This window comes from Molothrus ater, chromosome 3 (assembly GCF_012460135.2).
Source record: "Molothrus ater isolate BHLD 08-10-18 breed brown headed cowbird chromosome 3, BPBGC_Mater_1.1, whole genome shotgun sequence".
Taxonomy (NCBI): Eukaryota; Metazoa; Chordata; class Aves; order Passeriformes; family Icteridae; genus Molothrus; species Molothrus ater.
Genome location: NC_050480.2, coordinates 49,262,247 through 49,281,006, shown reverse-complemented (window position 1 = coordinate 49,281,006; position 18,760 = coordinate 49,262,247). Strand labels below are relative to the sequence as shown.

Below are 18,760 nucleotides of genomic sequence, written 5' to 3'. Positions count from 1 at the left end.
AATTAACAGATCACCACTTCTTTCCTTGCAGCTGTCACCTTTTCCGTGACTTTGATGGAAGGAAAATATGTAGGTGCTTGTTTTATAAATGAAAACTATTACTTCAAATTCTTTATGTATTTAGGAATGAAATTAATGTAATTTCTCCAAAGAAGCAAGAATATGTAGCTACGTTAATCACAATAATGCTTTAATAGATAGAGGTTTACTCTGAAGAGTCTGCTAATGACTACTGCTGCTTAGCTGGAAGAACCAGTATGAACCTATTTGATTTTTGAATAAAGCATGGGCTTTCCATTAGCTGGTCAGATGCACTAGAGAAGCATCTGCTGCCATGGCAACAGCTGTCTCTGCAGAGGCAGTTTCTGAGCATCCATCACGGGAACAGGACTTGGAGATCCAGTGTCAGGCTGTCCTAGAAAGAACACCAATGAGGAGGCTCTCCTGCACAGTGCTAGAAAATAACACCAGAGGAGTGACATTTGCCAGAAGAGAAAGACACTACAACTGAAGCATTACCTGGGAAGAGAAGCAGTATTCTGGAAATAAAATTATCTAGCTTATCTCCATTCCTTAGCATTTGACACTCTCCTGTATCTGTTGTATTCACAGCTTTTTAACTCAAGGAAATTACAAAAGGAAATACTGGAGGCACCTTATGCTTGCCTGATGTGCCAGAAGGTGGCAGAAGGGAAGTGTTTATGGTAATAGGTAAGGAGAGGCTGATGTACAGACATGCTATAATATATTACTCTTAAAATATACTAGGAAATACTGTGACCTGAAAAATTAGTAAAAACAATTAAAAAAAAATGAAGTTACCTGAAGCATAAAATGTCTGTCCTGTGCATCCTCCAGCCTCAAATCCTGATTGTCAAGATGAGATTTCAGACGGATCAAAAACTCATTCTGCCTGTTGATGTCTGTTGCCAAGATCAGGGAGCCCAACTGTTGCTCAATGTCCTGTCTGCAATGAAGGTAAATAAGCCTCTTTAATCATGGAACCATTCAACATTAAGAGCTCAAAACAACCTGCTCTGGATCACTGGAGCTGGCATAAAGCTCCCTCTTTCTTTATGGACCCAGTCTGATCTGCTTGGTCAGTCTCTGCTGGGTTTTGCAGGGTACAGCTGTTCCACCTGCCCAAAAGGGTTCAAGAAGAATAGATAATGTAGAAGAAAAATGCTTGTTGGCACAGATTGTTCTGAAAGCTTCTGAAAAGTGCTAGGAAAGTACAAAAATACCCACCCTGGAACAACAGCATGTTGCATCAAGAAAAATGCTCACGTCTTACTTCAGCTGCTCAGAGCTGAGCGGTGAATACTGCAACTTTGAAGTTGCAGTCAGAGTTGTGAAGGTCTAGACTGAAGTCCTTTAAAGCTGCTGATCTGATGCAAAGAATTTCTGGAGGGATATAGAGCTTACTGCTTCCAGGTAGCTTGTTTATATCTTGGTAGGGTCACCTGTGATTTAAAATGTATTACTGCAGTCTTTTCACTGTCTCAATCTCCCATCCTTGGTGGGACTAACACAAGTAAAAAGCTAGCAGCAACTTGGCCAAGGTGCTCATATGGCTGCTCTTTTTTGGCTTTTTCCACAAAGACTGAACCACATTCCCTCAGTGACATGGGAAGTCCAGAGCAGTCTTGATGCTCCTTGACCAACTCCTTCAATTTCCTCTTTTTAATCACTAAATCTTTCCACTTTTGGTTGATGCTAGGTAAGATGAAAAATGCCAACAATCCATCTAAACAATCCCTCAGCTCTTGCTGGCACTTTCTGTGTTCCTGGTGCTGAGAGTGGCCATTCCATTCCTGTGCTGCAGAAGTGGGTATGTGTTAACAAATACTTCTGCTGTAACTTTGTCTCATGGTTTCACAGTGGCACCAAGAAGGCGCAGGAAGTTCAGCCTATTCTGAAGCCTGGGCCTCTTTGCCAGTGTGCTTTTAAGAAGGGAGAAGGAGGCCATGGCCTAGTTTCAGTGATTCTGGTGGACACTTACGTGACCTCCTTGGGCAGGTGGGCGAGCAGCCGTGACTCCCGAAGCATGCCGATGGTGGAGCGCCAGTGGTGGTTCTCCAGCACCGACACGTTCTGCGGAGGAACAACACCGACAAACGCAAGGATTAGGATGGTATCCACGGTACACATATGGATTTGCCAGATCACATGATACCCAGAGCTGGTTGGACAAGCTGTAACATGAGCCTAAAATGTGTGCTTTTCAGCCACAGCTGGATTAGAGTAATTGGTCTAGATTTCTACACTTGAGGACCTTGTGCTTCTGGGTTTCTTAGCTAAGGTCAGCCCTAGAGGCCTGTTGTTCTGCAGTTTTTGAATCCTGCTGTGAACAGAGGAGCTAATCTCATCTGAGTGGGAGGCAGTTTGCATTCTAGCAGATTTATTAACAAATAAATTAAAGCAGGAGTGCAAAAGCTTATTTTTACCTCCTACTGATTCCAGGCTGACTTTTCAGCCTCTACAGTTTGAATGCAGAGCGGACAAGAAAAAGAAAACTAAACTGCCAAATTTCCCTTTGAGTCAGGGAACTGCAAACTGCCAGCAGCTGTTCAGCGAAAGCAAGAGGAACAGCAGTACTGCTGAGCATTTGCAGGCTTCAGCAACTTAGTCTGCAACAAATTTTGACTCCTCTTTGTTTCCTTGCTTTCAACTAAGTGGAACCAAAGTTAGGTGGGGAAAAAACTGCCAGGGAGCTGAAACCCAGCTTTCTAGGTTGTCAGTAAATTACAACAAATTTGTTATCTTTTGTCTGATGACTTGAAATTACTATCCTAACACACAATGCATTTTCCCATCATCACTTGTTTAGTTCACAGAGTACTTTCTACCACAAAATGCCTCAGACATGTCACTTGTTCAAAAGCCTCTATCATCTGTTCCCTGTTTTGGGCAGTTCACAGCTTTTGCAGTGGATGAGCACTGGATAAGAAAAACAAACAAAACACAATCAAACCTTTTGAGCAGGCAGGAGAACAACAACTCCACCCTGTCACTGCCAGCTGGGAAACTGGAGTGAGAATCCCTCTCTCCAGCCACTGTTGACTTCTAGCTCCCTCACACACAGTCCCACAGCTCTGAGGTATTGCTGCCATAGTACTGCCTTCCTGTGGGACATGATGTGCAGCTTCCACTTTTCCAAGAGGGACTGAACAGTATTTTAAGTCTTCCCCATCTTCCTTTGTAGTCCTGTCATATCTGAAGACTGTTCAATAACTAAACATCGCATAAGCAAGATCCAATTTGCATTTTGATCATCTGCCTAGTGCAAAGGTGAGAGTACAAATTGGATTGACTTCCTATCACACTATTTTCCACAGTGCTTTTTGTTGCCTCTGAATTCACAGAAACAATGTTGCTCTGGTACTTCTCTGGCTTTGTCCGTTTGTTTCCCTTACAAAAATCACAGATTCTGGGGGAAAAAACAAAGTAAAACCAAATCCAAAACTTTCAAACCATGTAAAAACCAATTCCTTTTCTTACGAAGAGCTGATGGACTCAGATCACAATATCAGTTATTCAACAGGGAAATTACTTTTGACAGCAGTTCTGTTCATTTGCCAACTTAAATATCCCTTTTCTCCTTTTGCCTAAATACACCAGGATGGACTTTTGCAACCCTACACTCTGACCAAGAAAAATAACAGAATGTAATAGGACATAATAACGAATTTTGTTTTTTTCCCACCTACAAGTTGCAGAGCTGAATACTGGTCCCAAGAGTCACCCCAAGGCCACAGGCTGCCATCTTCCTACTAACTTGGACAAACTCTATCTGATGTCACCTTTGGCTTTTGGGAAGGTTTACACTAGTTTAAGACGGTGCCTGTGTACAGAGTTTACTGTGACCCTGGTCTGACTGGATCCTTGAAACACTGCGACCAGGGACATCCACCTTGGAGCACCCTGTGTCCCCACACCCCTTCCAGCATGGCAGCCTTACTTGCTGTGAGGAGCTGCTTCAGCAGCACCTGCCTCAAAGAGGGAATTACACTCCATGGATGCAGCTGCTCCTTGGCTATCCTGAAGGCCAGCCAGAATAGGGCTGAGAAGTGTTGTAGGCATCTGAGACCTTTCCAGCATCCAATTAGTAGTTACTCATAGGAAAAAGCACACTCAGGGTGTCATCTGAGAGTATTTCCACTTCTCTAAGTTTCTGCTCTTTGCCTGCTGCTATAAGGGGAACCTCAAATTGACTCTGCTGCACTGTTTAGTTTCCCACACTGAAGCTACAGGGAGGAGGGGAAAGGAAAGGTCACGTTAACAAGCAACAACAAGCATGAAGTCATATGATTCTCCTCTTAAATGTAAGGAGCCAGAATCCCTGAAGTGGCTGCCAGCAATTAGTAGAGTCAGCTCTTCCCCCTAAGAACACACTACTGCTTTATTAAGACTAATTGCCATGAGCTATCTGATCACCCAGGCTGGTGGGAGACAACCCATGCAGGGAGAGTCTCCGTGCTGACCTGCAGACTGGGGCTCCCAGCTCTGCTTCATGTGGTGTTTTGGTTTTTTAAAGAACTGAGTAATGCAGCTTTGAAGGCTGCACTATAGGAAGCTTCTGTCACATTTACAGCCCTACCCACAGCAGTAGATTGCTGTAACAGAGACTTCAGGATTATGAAGTCTTAAGCTACCACAATATTTCCAATCTGTTACTTAGTCTGAGCTATTCGAACCACTGCATTCAACATATACACTGGAAAAAGAAAGTAGTTGAAGAGAGGGAGACTTGCTACTAACTAGGTGCAGAACAAATTTCAATTTTTAAATTAAAGTCAAACGGGATTGACTTTTTTCAATCTCTTCAATCTATTCTTACTCATTGAGCAGTTGGTTTAACTGCATAATGTTAAATAGCCAAAAATGACACTTATTATTGGAAGTGTTGCTTTTAAGGAAGATTGCATAAGATTACTGTTTTTACTGATGCCCAAAATGTACTTTCCTATCTCCAGCCTACCTACATTAAAGTTGTAAAGTGTCCTTTCATAGTTTTCTGAAATGTTTTGTACTACAGATATTGTATGTGATCTATCCACACTTCTAAACTTTTACCCTTCATTTAAAAGCCAGACAATGCAAGTTAGAAGCAAAGTCTGCATCACATTACAAGGAATGTCGTTGTGCTCCTCACAGGAAAACGAAGGGACCTCCAGACCACTAGAGTCACCTTCTATGCTCTCAACTGTCCTTGTAATGCTGGAGACTTCAATGAACTGCTTTTATCTTTGTAGAAAATTATGGTGTGTGCAATCATGTGCAACAGACCTTAGAAAACTACCCTACAGATTACAAAACAAACTTCTTTGCATCATAAAATACAGATTTAGTTTGAAAATAAATACTGAAAGCTCCGAAGTCCTTGGTGATGTCCTCCTGAAATATGAGTCTTCTCACATATGCACTTCAGAAGCTGTCAAACACTTTACATCTTTGTCAAGAACTGACCTACCTCATTTTGCAAAACCTTTTCTTCCAAATGTAAATGTAAAGTTTGAATTTAAATGTCAAGAGACATTTAAAAGCATGGAAATGCCATACATGGATAAGTCCACTGTCTCAATGACAGATGACTGCCAGCTCTGTTAAAACTTACTTTCACTTGATCCTTTTGCTGATTAATCCCAGCAGTTCTGTGGCTCTGCTACTTAAAAACCAAAAACCTAAGAACTTTGTTTCAGTTTCAAGCACATGTTAAAGTACATGTTTTAAAGACTATTCACTAAATCTAAGTTTTTGACTAAAAATGTTTTCACCAAAACTTTTTTCCAGGAATTATTTTTATTGGCATCCATATACTGTATACTACTAAAACCTTTGGAAACAATGTGGGATCATTTTCAGTTAAAATAACTCAAATTTGCCAGTGAATGTCCTTAAGTAGGGTACTTCAGATCTCATTTGCTGTTGAAAGATTGCATTTTCTGCTTTGTCACTGCCTTTTCTAACCAATATTTGTAAGTATATTCAAACCCAAATACCTGAGCAGAAACCACTTCTCCAAGATACCAGTATTTTAGCTGTATGTCTTTTAGATTAGCCCGATTTTTCAACCTAATTATAAAGTACTGTTTGCCACCATTAATTTGAGAAGGAATTGTTTGTACCTTTTCAAAAGACAAGGGGTTTTGTGGACTGGCTCTACTCACTCCTCTTCAAAGCACCCTTACCATTCCCAAAGTACCATGGCTTAGGCCTCTGGCTTTTTTCCCTCTTCACTCAGCTGGCCTGACGCTTAGAAAAGACTGGACCAGAAACATATGGGTATGACATAATAAGCTGCATAAGCTTATGATGAGGCCAATCACAAAGTTTTCAGTGCTTGAGCATAACTGTGCCTTGGCTGGGGCTCCCACAATCCAGCCCATTCCCATGTCTGAGGGCAGGACAGTTGCACCATTACACAACCCACTTCTTATGGGAAAACCCAAACATTGCTAGTGTAGGGTAGAAAAAGAGAGACTCTCTTATCAAGCAGTAAGCTCATTGCAGCAATTTCTCAATTGGCTATGTATGTGTATGTAGCTATTAGTGAGTCTTCTTCAGGTAGGTTAATTTTTAACACGGGATATTCTGTCTCTGACAACCTCCACAAAGGCTGAAATTGACTCTTCCGAAGTGGCTGGAAAGCAGCCCAGTGGGTGTGCTGGTTGACAGCTGACTGAGCATGATTCAGTGTGTGCCCAGGTGGCCAAGAAGAACAATGGCATCCTGGCCTGTATCAGGAATAGTGTGGCCAGGGCAGCGACTGTCCCCCTGTACTTGGCACTGGTGAGGCCACACCTCGAATGCTGTGTCCAGTTCTTGGCCCCTCACTTTAAAAAGGACACTGAGGTGCTAGAGCATGTCCAGAGAAGGGCAACAAGACTCATGAAAGGACCAGAGAACGTGTCTTACAAGGAGTGGCTGAGGGAGCTGAGGGTGTTTAGCCTGGAGAAAAGTTGGCTCAGGAGGGACCTGATTGCTCCCTACACCTACCTGAAAAGAGGCTGCAGGGAGGTGAGGCCAGTCTCTCCTGCCGTGCCTGCAGTGAGAGGACCAGAGGGAATGGCCTTAAGCTCAGACAGGGGAGATTCAGATTAGATAGCAGAAAAAAATGGTCACTGTTAGGGTGGTCAGGCACTGAAATAGGTTGCCCAGGGAGGTGGTGGAGTTACCATTTCTGGAGGTATTTAAGAGGAGTTTGGATCTGGTGCTAGGTGAACAGTTGGGTTGGACATGATGATCTTAAAGGTCTCTTCCAACCTTCATGATTCTATGATTCTATGAGTCTGTGATTCTAAAGGCTAGAAATCACTACTAACTCCATTTATTACCTCTGAATTATGGTTAGTGCAACCAAAATTAAGATTTGCTCTGGCAGCAATTTGCTCTGGCACATTGTATATATAAGTACAATGCAAAGAATAGAGAGATGTGCATATATAATAACAACGTATACATGTGTGTGGAGATTATACTCATAGAACAGTTTTAGATAAAATACAAAGCTACAATGCTTGCCATGGGCCAAAATCTCAAAAATATTCAAAAAGGACCACAAAAATCAGGCAGCATGGGTTCATTGTTAGTTATTGAACAAGTGAGTCTGTGTTTTTGTTTCAGGAAGTTTTCTGCTACTGCTTGCCAGAGCTGAAAGAATGGATACGAGGTGAAGGACAACTCTGTACTGATCCCAGACTTATGTTTCTCTCTGAGATCTTTTACTGGCTGCTCTTAGAAACAGGATACTGGTCTAGACAGCCTGTGGTGTGACCTAGTGGCTTTCTTGAAGTTCTTTCTTTGTATCTCGAGGAATGTTACTGTAAATGTCTACGACTTTTCCTTTGGTTTCATCTGTCTGCCTTCTATTTTTTGTTTTTAATGTGGTGTTCATTAAGTGTTTAATTTTACTACAGCCTTATGAATCAAAGGTTTCTTTTAATGCAATACCAATTTAGACCATGCCTGCAGCTTATCTGAAGATGAGATCTTCTTGTCATGATTTTAAATGTCCTACCCACAGTTCCTCACCCCAGATATCTAAGCAAAAACAACCCAGACAACTGATCTGGCTTAAATGTCCTCAAAAAAAAATCTGACATTTCCACCTCTTTTCCTGTATCAACTTTGCTTTAAGAAGTGACACCCAGTGAGGTGCTTGACTGAAATTGTCCAGACTCCGAAGTGCAGGATCACTTGACCCACATCCTCCTGCTGCCAGATTTTGGTATTAAAAGTCCACTGCAAATTACTTAAACTCTCCTTGATTGCATTTTTTTATGTTAGCAACTTGATGAGCAGTTTTTACCTGGTACAAGCTGGCAAGGTGGTGTTTAGTTTTAATCAGAAAAGGTTGGTTGACCCCTGGGTGATCCACGTCATGAGCTGCAGCAGCAAGCAGTCCGAGCATGATGTCCGATGGGGTGAGGAAGTTGGCAAGCTGAATCATCACACACATTAATCACAACAAGAACAGGAACAGTAAATACTTTTTTGGTAAATAAACAAACCAGCTGACATCATGGCATAAATTGGATGTGTTGGCATTTGTACACAAATGTCAAGTATAAATTTTGTGAACAATGTTTTTAAGGTAAATGTTGAACATACATCTATAAAGTTATTATACTACATAATCATCTTTTATTACAGTTTGTATTTCTTATCTCGTTATTACTCATGGCAATATAAGGACTGTTGTAATAGAAGGGCTTCGGCATAGTCTCATTTGGTTTAAAAAGCAAACAGGTAGGCTGACAGGTTGGCATATGTTAGCATCCATTGTAAGAGCTCGGCCCCGCCAAGTATTTAGTAATGCCAACAAAAGATCAGGCTTCAATTCTCTAGCATAGCACTGTGTTATAAAATGCAGAGTTTATCAACTTCTGAAATTTCAGCTTTGGCTGTTAAATATCTATCCGCATTCAAGTATATGTATTTTATTAGAGAACATAATTTACCTTTCTAACTTCAAATATTCAAGTTGGAAAACCTGTCCAGATTTTTTTCTGCTACAGGGCTCATTTAGAAACAAAAAAGATAGTCTGAGCATTTTCTGTTTGTGAGAGTGAGGCAGTTATTACCAGCCCAATGAGTCTGTACAGAGTACAGGTATATGAGATGAAAGAAGCATTCTGAGGTCAGAACTGATGAGCAGTATGGTCCAGGTTCTGCATGTTGTCTGTCCTCTGCACTTCCTGGCAAGAAAGGACTTGCAGATCTTGCAGGAGATGAAAATACAAGAAAGGTGGGGCGGCTCCTGCCCTCACCATTGCTATATTCTTGTGTAACAAACTGCTAGTTCTAGCAGAACATCCTTTCATTTGAGCCAAGCCAGAAAAGGTTAGTTATGTTCTTATACTGTGGCTCAGCATGGCAATATCACAGTGCCTTCCAGTAACACACATGGCAACACCACTCTGATGCTGTGAGAACTTGCAGCAGCAGTCAAATACTCATGCAGAGGACACCCTTGCAACAGACCCATCTGAAGGGACTGTTTTCCCCTTTCCTGGTGATATTGTGCCCAATTTGGTATTTTGAAATAGTGATGTGGGGAGCTTATGCTCTGAGGTGGCTGAGGCACAGACATGCATTGCCTCCTTCTGAGTGTGATGGGAGAAGAGCTGCAGGCACCAGTGGGTGGCTGGGTCACAGCGCCGTGGTGGCTGGAGCTTACATGGCAGCACTCAGACAGGATGCCTGCGTGATGAGAAGTGACTCTCACAGCTTGACTGAAACATCTGTCATCTGTAGCCAAGGCTGCTCCTGACTTGTTGCTGACTTCCAGCACGCCATCACTTTCTGCTGTCTAGAAGTATCTCCTGGGGCTTTTATTTCAACCCTGGGAAAAAAAATCTGAGAACTATCTGAAAGCAACATCAGTGTGAAAGGTTGTTATTACCTTGGGCTCCCTCAGATAGCAGTGCATAGCTTGTGTGACATCAGCGGCATGGACAGCATTGTGGTATGGGTTCTGGCTATGGTAATCTTCTTGAACCATAACTGAGAATCAAAACAGAAAACAAAGATCCTTTTGTCTCTGAATGCCATGGCCACAAGTGGGAACTGGACTTAAAATACAATTTGAGGTTTTGCAGTCAGCTGCCTGAGGAGTTTCTTCAAATAGCTGTAGCTTATTTAAATTGCTGCTTTTATCGGGGTACCTTTAGAGAAAAAATGCATGAAAGGATTTGTGAGGCCCAAGGGGATATACTGGGTCTAGTGCATAAATCACCTCTTTCTTGCCTTAGTGAAGGCTCTCATTGAGGAGTAAAATAAACAAGGAAGAGAGGCAAATTTATCCACAACGGAGTGTAATTATTTAGCCTGCTGTTGTAGGGTAGTAGTGTGCCATTAAGGCAGTACCACCTATTTTACAGCAGCAGGGAGTGAGACCCTGATATGCTGCCATGATTTGTTATTTGAGTGATGAACTACAGGCAAAGGCATTCCTATACCCCCAGGGGAAGAATCAAAAAAACCAGCATTGGGGTATTCACAGCAAAATCTCCTGCGACAATTTTAGTCACATCTGTGTGTTCATTTTAAAATGCCAGTCCCTCTTGCTTCAGTTTGCAGCGCTGGAACCTGATCCAGTTGGACCAGGAGCACCAACCTCTTAACTCTCAGCTCTCTCTCAGACAGAAAAATCATTGAGATGTGTGCTTCACACCCCTCTGTTCCTTGCAGCAGTGTGTGCACCATTACGTGGTCGTGGGACAGCACCACGTGAGCACTGGAAGCTGCATGGGATCGTGCCTAAGGCGCTCTCCTAGACACGATCCAATTAATCCAATGGAAAGCCAACAGGCAGATTTCCCATGGTGCTCACTGCCAGCATGAGGAGCGCCAAAGAAAGTCCGAGCCTTCTGTCTGTTTCCAGCCACACAAGCATCTGGAGGGACAGTGGGTAATCCCTTAAACTGGGAGTTTAGACCACTAGCTCTAATTGCCCTACTGTCCGCTTCACGTCTGCCCACAGGAGTTAGAAACAGCAGGGAGATTTTGTCTGTCTCCGCACCAGAGGAACGCTTTCCAGAAGCAACAATTAGGCAGTCTTAAAGAAGAGACCCTGTTTTGGAAACTCTGCCTGACAGACTGAAAAACTGGCATTTAGCTGCTTTCAAAAAGTGATGCAAAAAGTAATTGATTTTGGCCAATTTCTTCTTTTGGTTCACTAACAGCATGGCGCTAATATTTCTGTTGGCAGTAACAGCAGCAGGGGCTTTCATCAACACTGTTCAGTGTAGACAGGACAGCTTGATATAATTTGTTAAATTTTGCACATAAGCTTTTAACTGCCCTGGGTCTCAGTGGTCTTTTAGTCCCTAAAATAATTAGGCTGCACCACAATTGTACTGTGCACGCGTAGGTTCTGCAGTGTCTGTCTGTCTGTGTGGGCCTGAGCCAGCCACATCTCTGCATGGCATATTTTATTTTAAATCACCAGTGTGACTGTGGTGCTGGGATGCTTCAGCCCAATGCAGAGCCTTTTGAAATCCCTCCACTGACTAGGTACTGAACGAAGTACTTGAGTGCCTGAAAACTGTATGCTGATACGTATCATAGGTATCTTTAACTGAAATATTTCCAACTACATCATCATTTTTACACAGACAGACCAAGCCAGTGCCTTCTCTGATGTTCTACTTAAGCTATAAACTTCATTCAAAGATGGCACTGAGGTGCGCACTTACCAAAAAACCTGTGTAATGTAACCATGTCTAACTGGAAATGGTGAATAAGTCCATGCACATTGAAGAGGTGACAAAGCAGTGTTACAAGACTGTTTCCTAAAAGGAGAAAGGAACAACTCTTAGATTCCCTTTACAGGTAGTTACAAACCAAGCAAGGCTAAAAATCTGGGCAATTTCCTATTAGTCAGCTCCTATCAACTCATCTCCAATGAAGTGAGCTTAGATGACTCTCAGGTACTCAGAAGTCACTTATACAAATTACTCCTATATGTAATCAAGACTTGATGGAAAGGTTGTACCAATGGAGTGCCGTTCTTGTGTCTAGATGCCATAAAGACACGTTTGCTCTTTCAAAACGACAGGCAAACTGTGGTTTTAACTGGAAGGAGGCAAACTGACGTGGTTTTAACAAAATCTTCGACAGGCTTGTCTGAGAGCAACATGATTTTCATAATTCAGGTCTATCTTCGGAAACAACAGAAACAGGAGTGGCTTTTCTGCCACTTGGGTTTGCCATACTGTACTAATTAATTAATTACTAAAAATCAGGAGTTTGGAATAAATTTTTTTCATTTTGCATATGGCTGCATAAACATGTAATTAACCCTGGTAACCTAGCTCAGGCTACATCTGCATCTCATAACAATGACACAGACAGGAAAAATGAGTTGCAGCATTTGCAGTCTCAAGTCCCACCGTAATGCTGCACAGGCCTTACTGTAAATCCAATACTGGGAACACTGGCAAAATTGAGCCTTACTAGTATTACATGATCCGCTATACATAAACACAGTATTTCAAAAAGTTTGCACTGCTTAATTCAGCATCACTGTTTCCATAAAAGTTAGAAAAAACCCCAAACCAACCAACCCATACTACACATAAACAAAGTTTGAAGGGAGTCTTTTCTTATTTAATGTAACTCAGGAAGGAAAATAAATATCTGTATGAAGAACATATGGTAACTAACTTGGTCTTGACTACTGAGCAGGGGCACAGAAAGATAATTTAGAAGAACTATGCTTTTGCTTCCCAGGCAATTTGCAATCCTTTTCACCCTTCACTGCCAGTCACTCAGCTGAATGAGCCTCTAAACCAACTTTTTTCTACATCTTCTGCCCCAGTCAAACTTAATTAGACTGGAGTGAGGAATGAGGGATCTCAATTCTCTGAGCAGTACAGAAAGGGGAAAGGTGTGATCATTACTCTCTCTAGCAGTTACCTGATCAAGGGGTAATGTCTGGACATTTGTGGGGAAGGGGGATGGTTTACATGTGTTCAGAGAAAACATTTCACAGATTTTTACTCTCAAAATAAATTTCCTAATTTTTGCTGCTGAACAGAAGCGAGGGTATCTTCACTCAAATGTCTTTAGTATTGATAGAAATTGACAGATTGTAGAGATCTGGATTTATTATATCTAACAGGTATATTTAAAGTGGCTTGGGAGTTTCACAGGCAAATGAAACAGAAACATCTCTTGAAAAGGTGACAACAACAAATGTAGACGATTAGATTAGTACAAAAGCACACTTGAAACATTGCCCTATAGTTCAGGAAAAGCCTGAAAAAGCTCCAGGATGTGATTTTAATAAAGGTTAAATGTGGCCAATTTCTCTTCAGTAATCTGAACTGGAAACATTTAGCAAACAATTAATTATGGATTTTTTGACTAGTCATATACGAGAGAGAGTAAAATAGAGACTTAAAAAAATTACTTACCATTTGTCAAGCGATCAAACAAGAAAATGTCAAAATCCCACATTCCCACTTTGGATAGCATATGCTGGAAAAAGCAAATGTGAAAAGGCCAATGACTGGTATGTCACACTGTAAAGCAGATTTTTATTATTATTCCACATTAATCAGTCACAGGATTGTTTATTACAGCTTTAAAGTTTTTTTTCGAGAAACCTATAGAAGTCATATTTGAAATATCAGAAATCAGGCTCATGTGGCTGTACTGCAAAAAATATCACTTGCACTTTTAACAGAGAAGGTTTTGAACATAACACTAAAAATACCTCTAAATGGAACTCAAAACAATGAATAATATAAACCAAAATATTATGAAAATATTCCCTTTTACTGCACAAATGCTTCATTGTTTCTTCATGCCCCCAGATTTTCAGTGCAAATTCTCTTAGGTTTTTAATAGTGTTTTAAAATCTTAGCTCTCATGGTGAATATGAGTTACAATGCGCTGAACAAAGAAGCACACAGGAATAGCTTTTATAAATTTAGCTACAGTGCTACTGTTAAGCCCACTCAGGCATGCAGAAGAATCCATCATTACCTACAACTGCAGTGTTTTTACAGCTACATCAGTTGAGTCAGGAGGCTGACTCTGGACTACCTCTGTGACCTACAGTGATGTATGTGTGAATGAAATACACATTCACTCCCATCTCTAGTCTACATTCAAACAGTTCTGGATTCTTAATTTCTTTCTAACACCTGGCACATAATCTCCTCCAGCAGAGAATAAAAATTGCCTAGGCATATAATCCCAACACCATCAATTGTGCAAGTTTTGCTAGAAAATACCATTCAAAGTAAGTGTAAGAGCTGCAAAATAAGATAATTATATTTTGATCACTGTGAAGTTTGCAGTCAATGCCCCACACTTCCTAGCCTTTGCCACTATGGAGAGCTCTTGTGGGTTTCCCAATAGTTATTCCATAGCAGATGAGAGACACCCATCTTTTTTCAAGTGGATGAACTAAATGCTGTGTCAGGGCTGCACTTAAATCAGTAACTTAACCTGAAATCCTTCATTCTTTAATAAATCCATATTATAATTTCAGTTGTTGGAATCTGAAAATGCTGAGTAGATTTAGCAACGTTTTCTGTTGCTTTGAGACCTAAGCCTTTAAGGCTGTAACCACAAAAGAGGAATGGACAATCTGTTTGTTGAGAGACAGGCACATAACGTGGGTCATTTAAGAAAGATCAGCCAGGAATTTGGTTATCTGAAGACTAAAACAAAACTGACACTCTCTCTAGTATTACTAAAAGAAATGGAGAGCTGGAGACCTGTCTTACCCTTGCTTGCCCAAGGTAGTCCTCATCCAGTAGGTAGAGAGAGGCTTGTGGTACAATTCCACGCAGTAACCGGGATGCATGGAAATATCTCTGGAAACTTAACAGTCTTTTCACTTTTTTCTTGGTGCCGACTTCCCCTGAGAGTGCAGTATCTGTGAAAAGCAATCAGTACAGAAACCATGAAACCCGAGGTGATGGATGACATTGTCAGTTTAATATAAGAAATATCACTTTAAAATAGTAATACAAAAATAATGAAGTTCACACTTCTGGCCAAGCCACATGAAGGAGCTTGTTCAAATCACTTCAGCATAATATATTTGTTTATTTTAGAGAGGAAATATGTTCCAGGGAATAGTATTGTAGGTTTTGGAAGAGTTCAGTACGCTGCCTGCCACAGCCTTTAATGTGATGCAGCTCAGTCACTGGGGGAAGCGGGTGATACATCTCCTAACTGCAGGTGTTAGGGGGAGCCTAAATGACTAGGCAGAGCTAGGTACAGGAAAGCTGCTCTTACCCTCTCTGCCTCTATTCCCAAACCATACACCTGAAAATAACATTACTTTGATACCTCACAGGAGGTGTCATTGGAATATATTAAAAATTGCACAGCACTAGAAGTACAAGGTGATCTTGGGTATAAAATCAAAAAAGTGACACCAAAAGAGAACTCAAAATACAGTTTGAAAACACAAATGTGTGACCCACATTTGGAAAAGGAAATAAAAGAGAGAGAGAAAGAAATAAGAATACGTTCATAATCCTATTGCATTGTCTGCTGTCATTTCTACATATTAAATCAAATTATAAATGAAGAAAATAATTCAGCTGTGCAATGAGGAAAGCAGGTATATTGAGATAATACAGGCATTTCTGGTTACACAACTGAATATGTTCTTTTCACTCGGTACCAGGATAATTCTAATTCCCTAATGCTGTATTAGGAGATTTTCATATAGGGCTAAATGAGACACAAAAACCAAGGTAGTTTTTATACAGCGATTAAATCACTAATTAGAGTAATTAAATTACCTTATTGTTAGCAAGAAAAATATGGAGGCTTTCTAAAACTCATAATGGTTTAGGTAATTTCATCTGAACTTTTAATAGAAAACACCTCTCAGTTGTGGTGTTTTCATTTTGCAGTCTGGTATATGTTTGGAAAAAAGAGAGGACGGAAACTGGACAGCTGGTCAAAGGTAGCAAGATACAATACAGTTTTATTTGTAAGACAAACCTTGTAAGAAACTGAAGATTAAACAGTCCTTTGAGAGAAAAGTAATGATTTCTTGAGATAAGAAGCTCCATAGCAATGCACTGGTTTAAATAAGAGCTCATGAAAAATATCTACACACTGAAGCTGACTCTCTGTTTTTTATTTTTCCATCTCTTTTTATGAAAAAACACTGAATGTTTGTTCTACTGTGATATTAAAATATCACTTTGTCTACTGTTTCTATGGGTGGTATTATTCTGAGAGGATTTCCAGTCGCTAAGGTTTTTTTGGATCATGGATGGTTCAGGATTTGATTTCTCTAACAGCAGCAAGCACCCTCTGTAGCAAGTTTCTTCCTTATTAAGTAATCCAACAGCCACTGAGGGGCATAAAGTCAGTAATAACATCCAAAAACGCCATCCTTACATACTGAGGAGCAATAGAACTTCCAACACCAAGTAAGCCTCATGGTTCTCATGTGCAGCCCAAGACCTCACTGAGTTTTAATAATATAAAAGCACAAAATAACTTCATTGCATCTTGACAAGCCATGTGGTTTCCAGAATGAAAACAGTAACAACACCACTACTGTACCAGCCTGAAGGTCAGGTTTTCATTTATGATGTGCCAGCACCTGCCTTGATTTTCTCACACATTTTAAAAGCTGGAACAATTTCATGGCCTGTTGAAGGAGTGACTAATGTAGGTGTGAACAGTTACCCAGTGGCAGCAACACATGGAGGAACTAGTAGACTTGTTTTCTTATTTCTTTTCATTTATAGGGCTGCTATGAAATGGCTGGCATTCAGTTTAATTCCTGGATAACAAAACACTCTTAAAATAAATTCACTTTTTAAACTTCTGTTAGCTGTTTCTCAACTTTCCAACTTTCCTATTTCCATTTTAGCCACAAGCTGTCACTACTTTCAGGTAACAAGTTTAAATTTTAAAGTACAAAAAATTCACTTTTTTACATTAAAAATTAGAAGTTGCTCCCACTAATTTTTATCTAAGTTAATATCTGCTTTTTCAGTTAAAGACAGATGACTGAAATCACCACCTACACTCTCTTAAACTGTCTTTAAAACTCACACATAGAGTTGCTGTGGATGATCTGAAAATGAAGGTTTGGCCTGAGTCCCAACAAGCAGCTGTACATTGGATTATGAAGAAGTGTTTATTTTATCCTTTGGATTACCAGATCATTTCAGTAGCATAAATAATACTTGCCAAAGCATGAACAGGTCAGATGGAAACAAGTAACTTCTTATTATGAAACATATTTTCTGAATTGAACCACCAAACTTACTGCCCATTGCTCTGTATGGTTGTCATGGGTCTCAATTCAAATTTAGTCATCAGCAGACAGCGCCCCTGAAACCTGACTTGATGTTTCAGGTGAGCACTCTAAAATATTATACAAAAAAGATTACCCAAAATAATCTGCTGTTCTGTATTTTCATGCATAAGGGAAGAAGTTCCTAACACTGATAAAGAATTGTAGCAAATGTATTTTCAAAACTGGGCTCTTAACGGAACAGCCCAAATCCAGCACCGCAGGCTATCCACGTGCAAACTCTGGATGTCGACTTAAAAGAATATCATGTTAAAATCACATCCTTTGGGTCATTTCAGTAATAACTGATCTGCTTTTGAATCACAGGACTTATCAGCTGATTGCTATGACCCATCTCGGATTACTCTGACATCCACAATAATGTACTTTATTATGATGGTGTCTTGCATAAAATTGGACTGTCGCTGCCCTTCTCTGAGCACAACACACCCCAAACTAGCATTTTCTCTTTTCCCTTCCAAGATCAGTGTCAAACAAAGAAAGGTAAAGCACAACTATATGAAGTTGAGAGAAAAAGGTTAATTAGGACAGAAGAGCAAAAGGCAATGCAGCCAAAAGTGAACACCTAAATTCTGCTCTCAGCTCAGCAGTTGCATCTGAACCTCCCAGAAGCAAAAAGCCATTCCCAACATACGGGATCTACTAGCTGACATAAAATCAAGATGCAGTTTTAAGATGAAATTAAGGATTTATGTGAATGACTTACAGCAAAATGCTGAACATACTACTTTATTGACAACTGTAAATTTCAATTTAAATTGTAAATATAAAATTTTGATGATGACACGTTACAAGTCATACAGTGCCTTCAGATGAAACTGAATTACAAATTAAGTTAATCAAAAATATTACTGCAGATATCCCTGAACTTCAGCTGTGGAACTATGGATACCAGAACATATGCTATAGCATCTGGTTAAAGACCATGATCTGCAAAGGTCACATGGGAAGGATTTAGTAATTATGGGCAATTTTGAAATGAACGTGAAAGACAAACAAGAATATCTTTTGTTTATACCCATAAAACTTCCCTCCAGAACTGTGTTTAACTTTAGTCATTGTGGCAACTTCTGAATGTTTTGCTTACCTAAAAAACTCAATCTCTTGAGATGCCCATTCTCATGCTATGGAGCGACTGCCTAGCAGAGGGGTGGCAGCAACCCTCCTTTGTACACTGAACAAAGTTACTGTATGAATTACACAGACATCTTGTATGAATTACACACGTTTACAGAAGTGTTCGTGCAAGCAGTCCTCGCAAGCATTCTGCCTTCAAAAGCTCAGGTGGCCTGAGCTCGCAGTGTTTCTCCCGTTTTAGCAGGCAACCAAAGTGGCTGCATTTTTCTCCAGGTAATTTGACAGCCACATCACGCAGGCACGCACCCGCCAGCAGACCATGGATGATGTCTGCATTACTGCACATGGCCCTCAAGAGGTTAA

General features: G+C 40.6%; 1 protein-coding gene across 4 annotated transcripts in view; it reads right to left on the bottom strand.

Annotated features, from left to right (window-relative positions):
• The window catches only part of PDE7B (phosphodiesterase 7B), a 170,311-nt gene that overhangs the window by 10,373 nt on the left and 141,178 nt on the right, over positions 1–18,760 (bottom strand). For all 4 annotated transcript variants that reach the window (XM_036380206.2, XM_036380205.2, XM_036380207.2 and 1 more), the window contains 7 exons: positions 14,748–14,899; positions 13,425–13,488; positions 11,703–11,798; positions 9,908–10,008; positions 8,312–8,443; positions 2,003–2,094; positions 823–967 (listed from right to left, as the gene is read on the bottom strand). In XM_036380206.2, the coding sequence (XP_036236099.1) occupies positions 823–967; positions 2,003–2,094; positions 8,312–8,443; positions 9,908–10,008; positions 11,703–11,798; positions 13,425–13,488; positions 14,748–14,899 (782 nt within the window). The remainder of the gene's footprint in view (positions 1–822; positions 968–2,002; positions 2,095–8,311; positions 8,444–9,907; positions 10,009–11,702; positions 11,799–13,424; positions 13,489–14,747; positions 14,900–18,760) is intronic.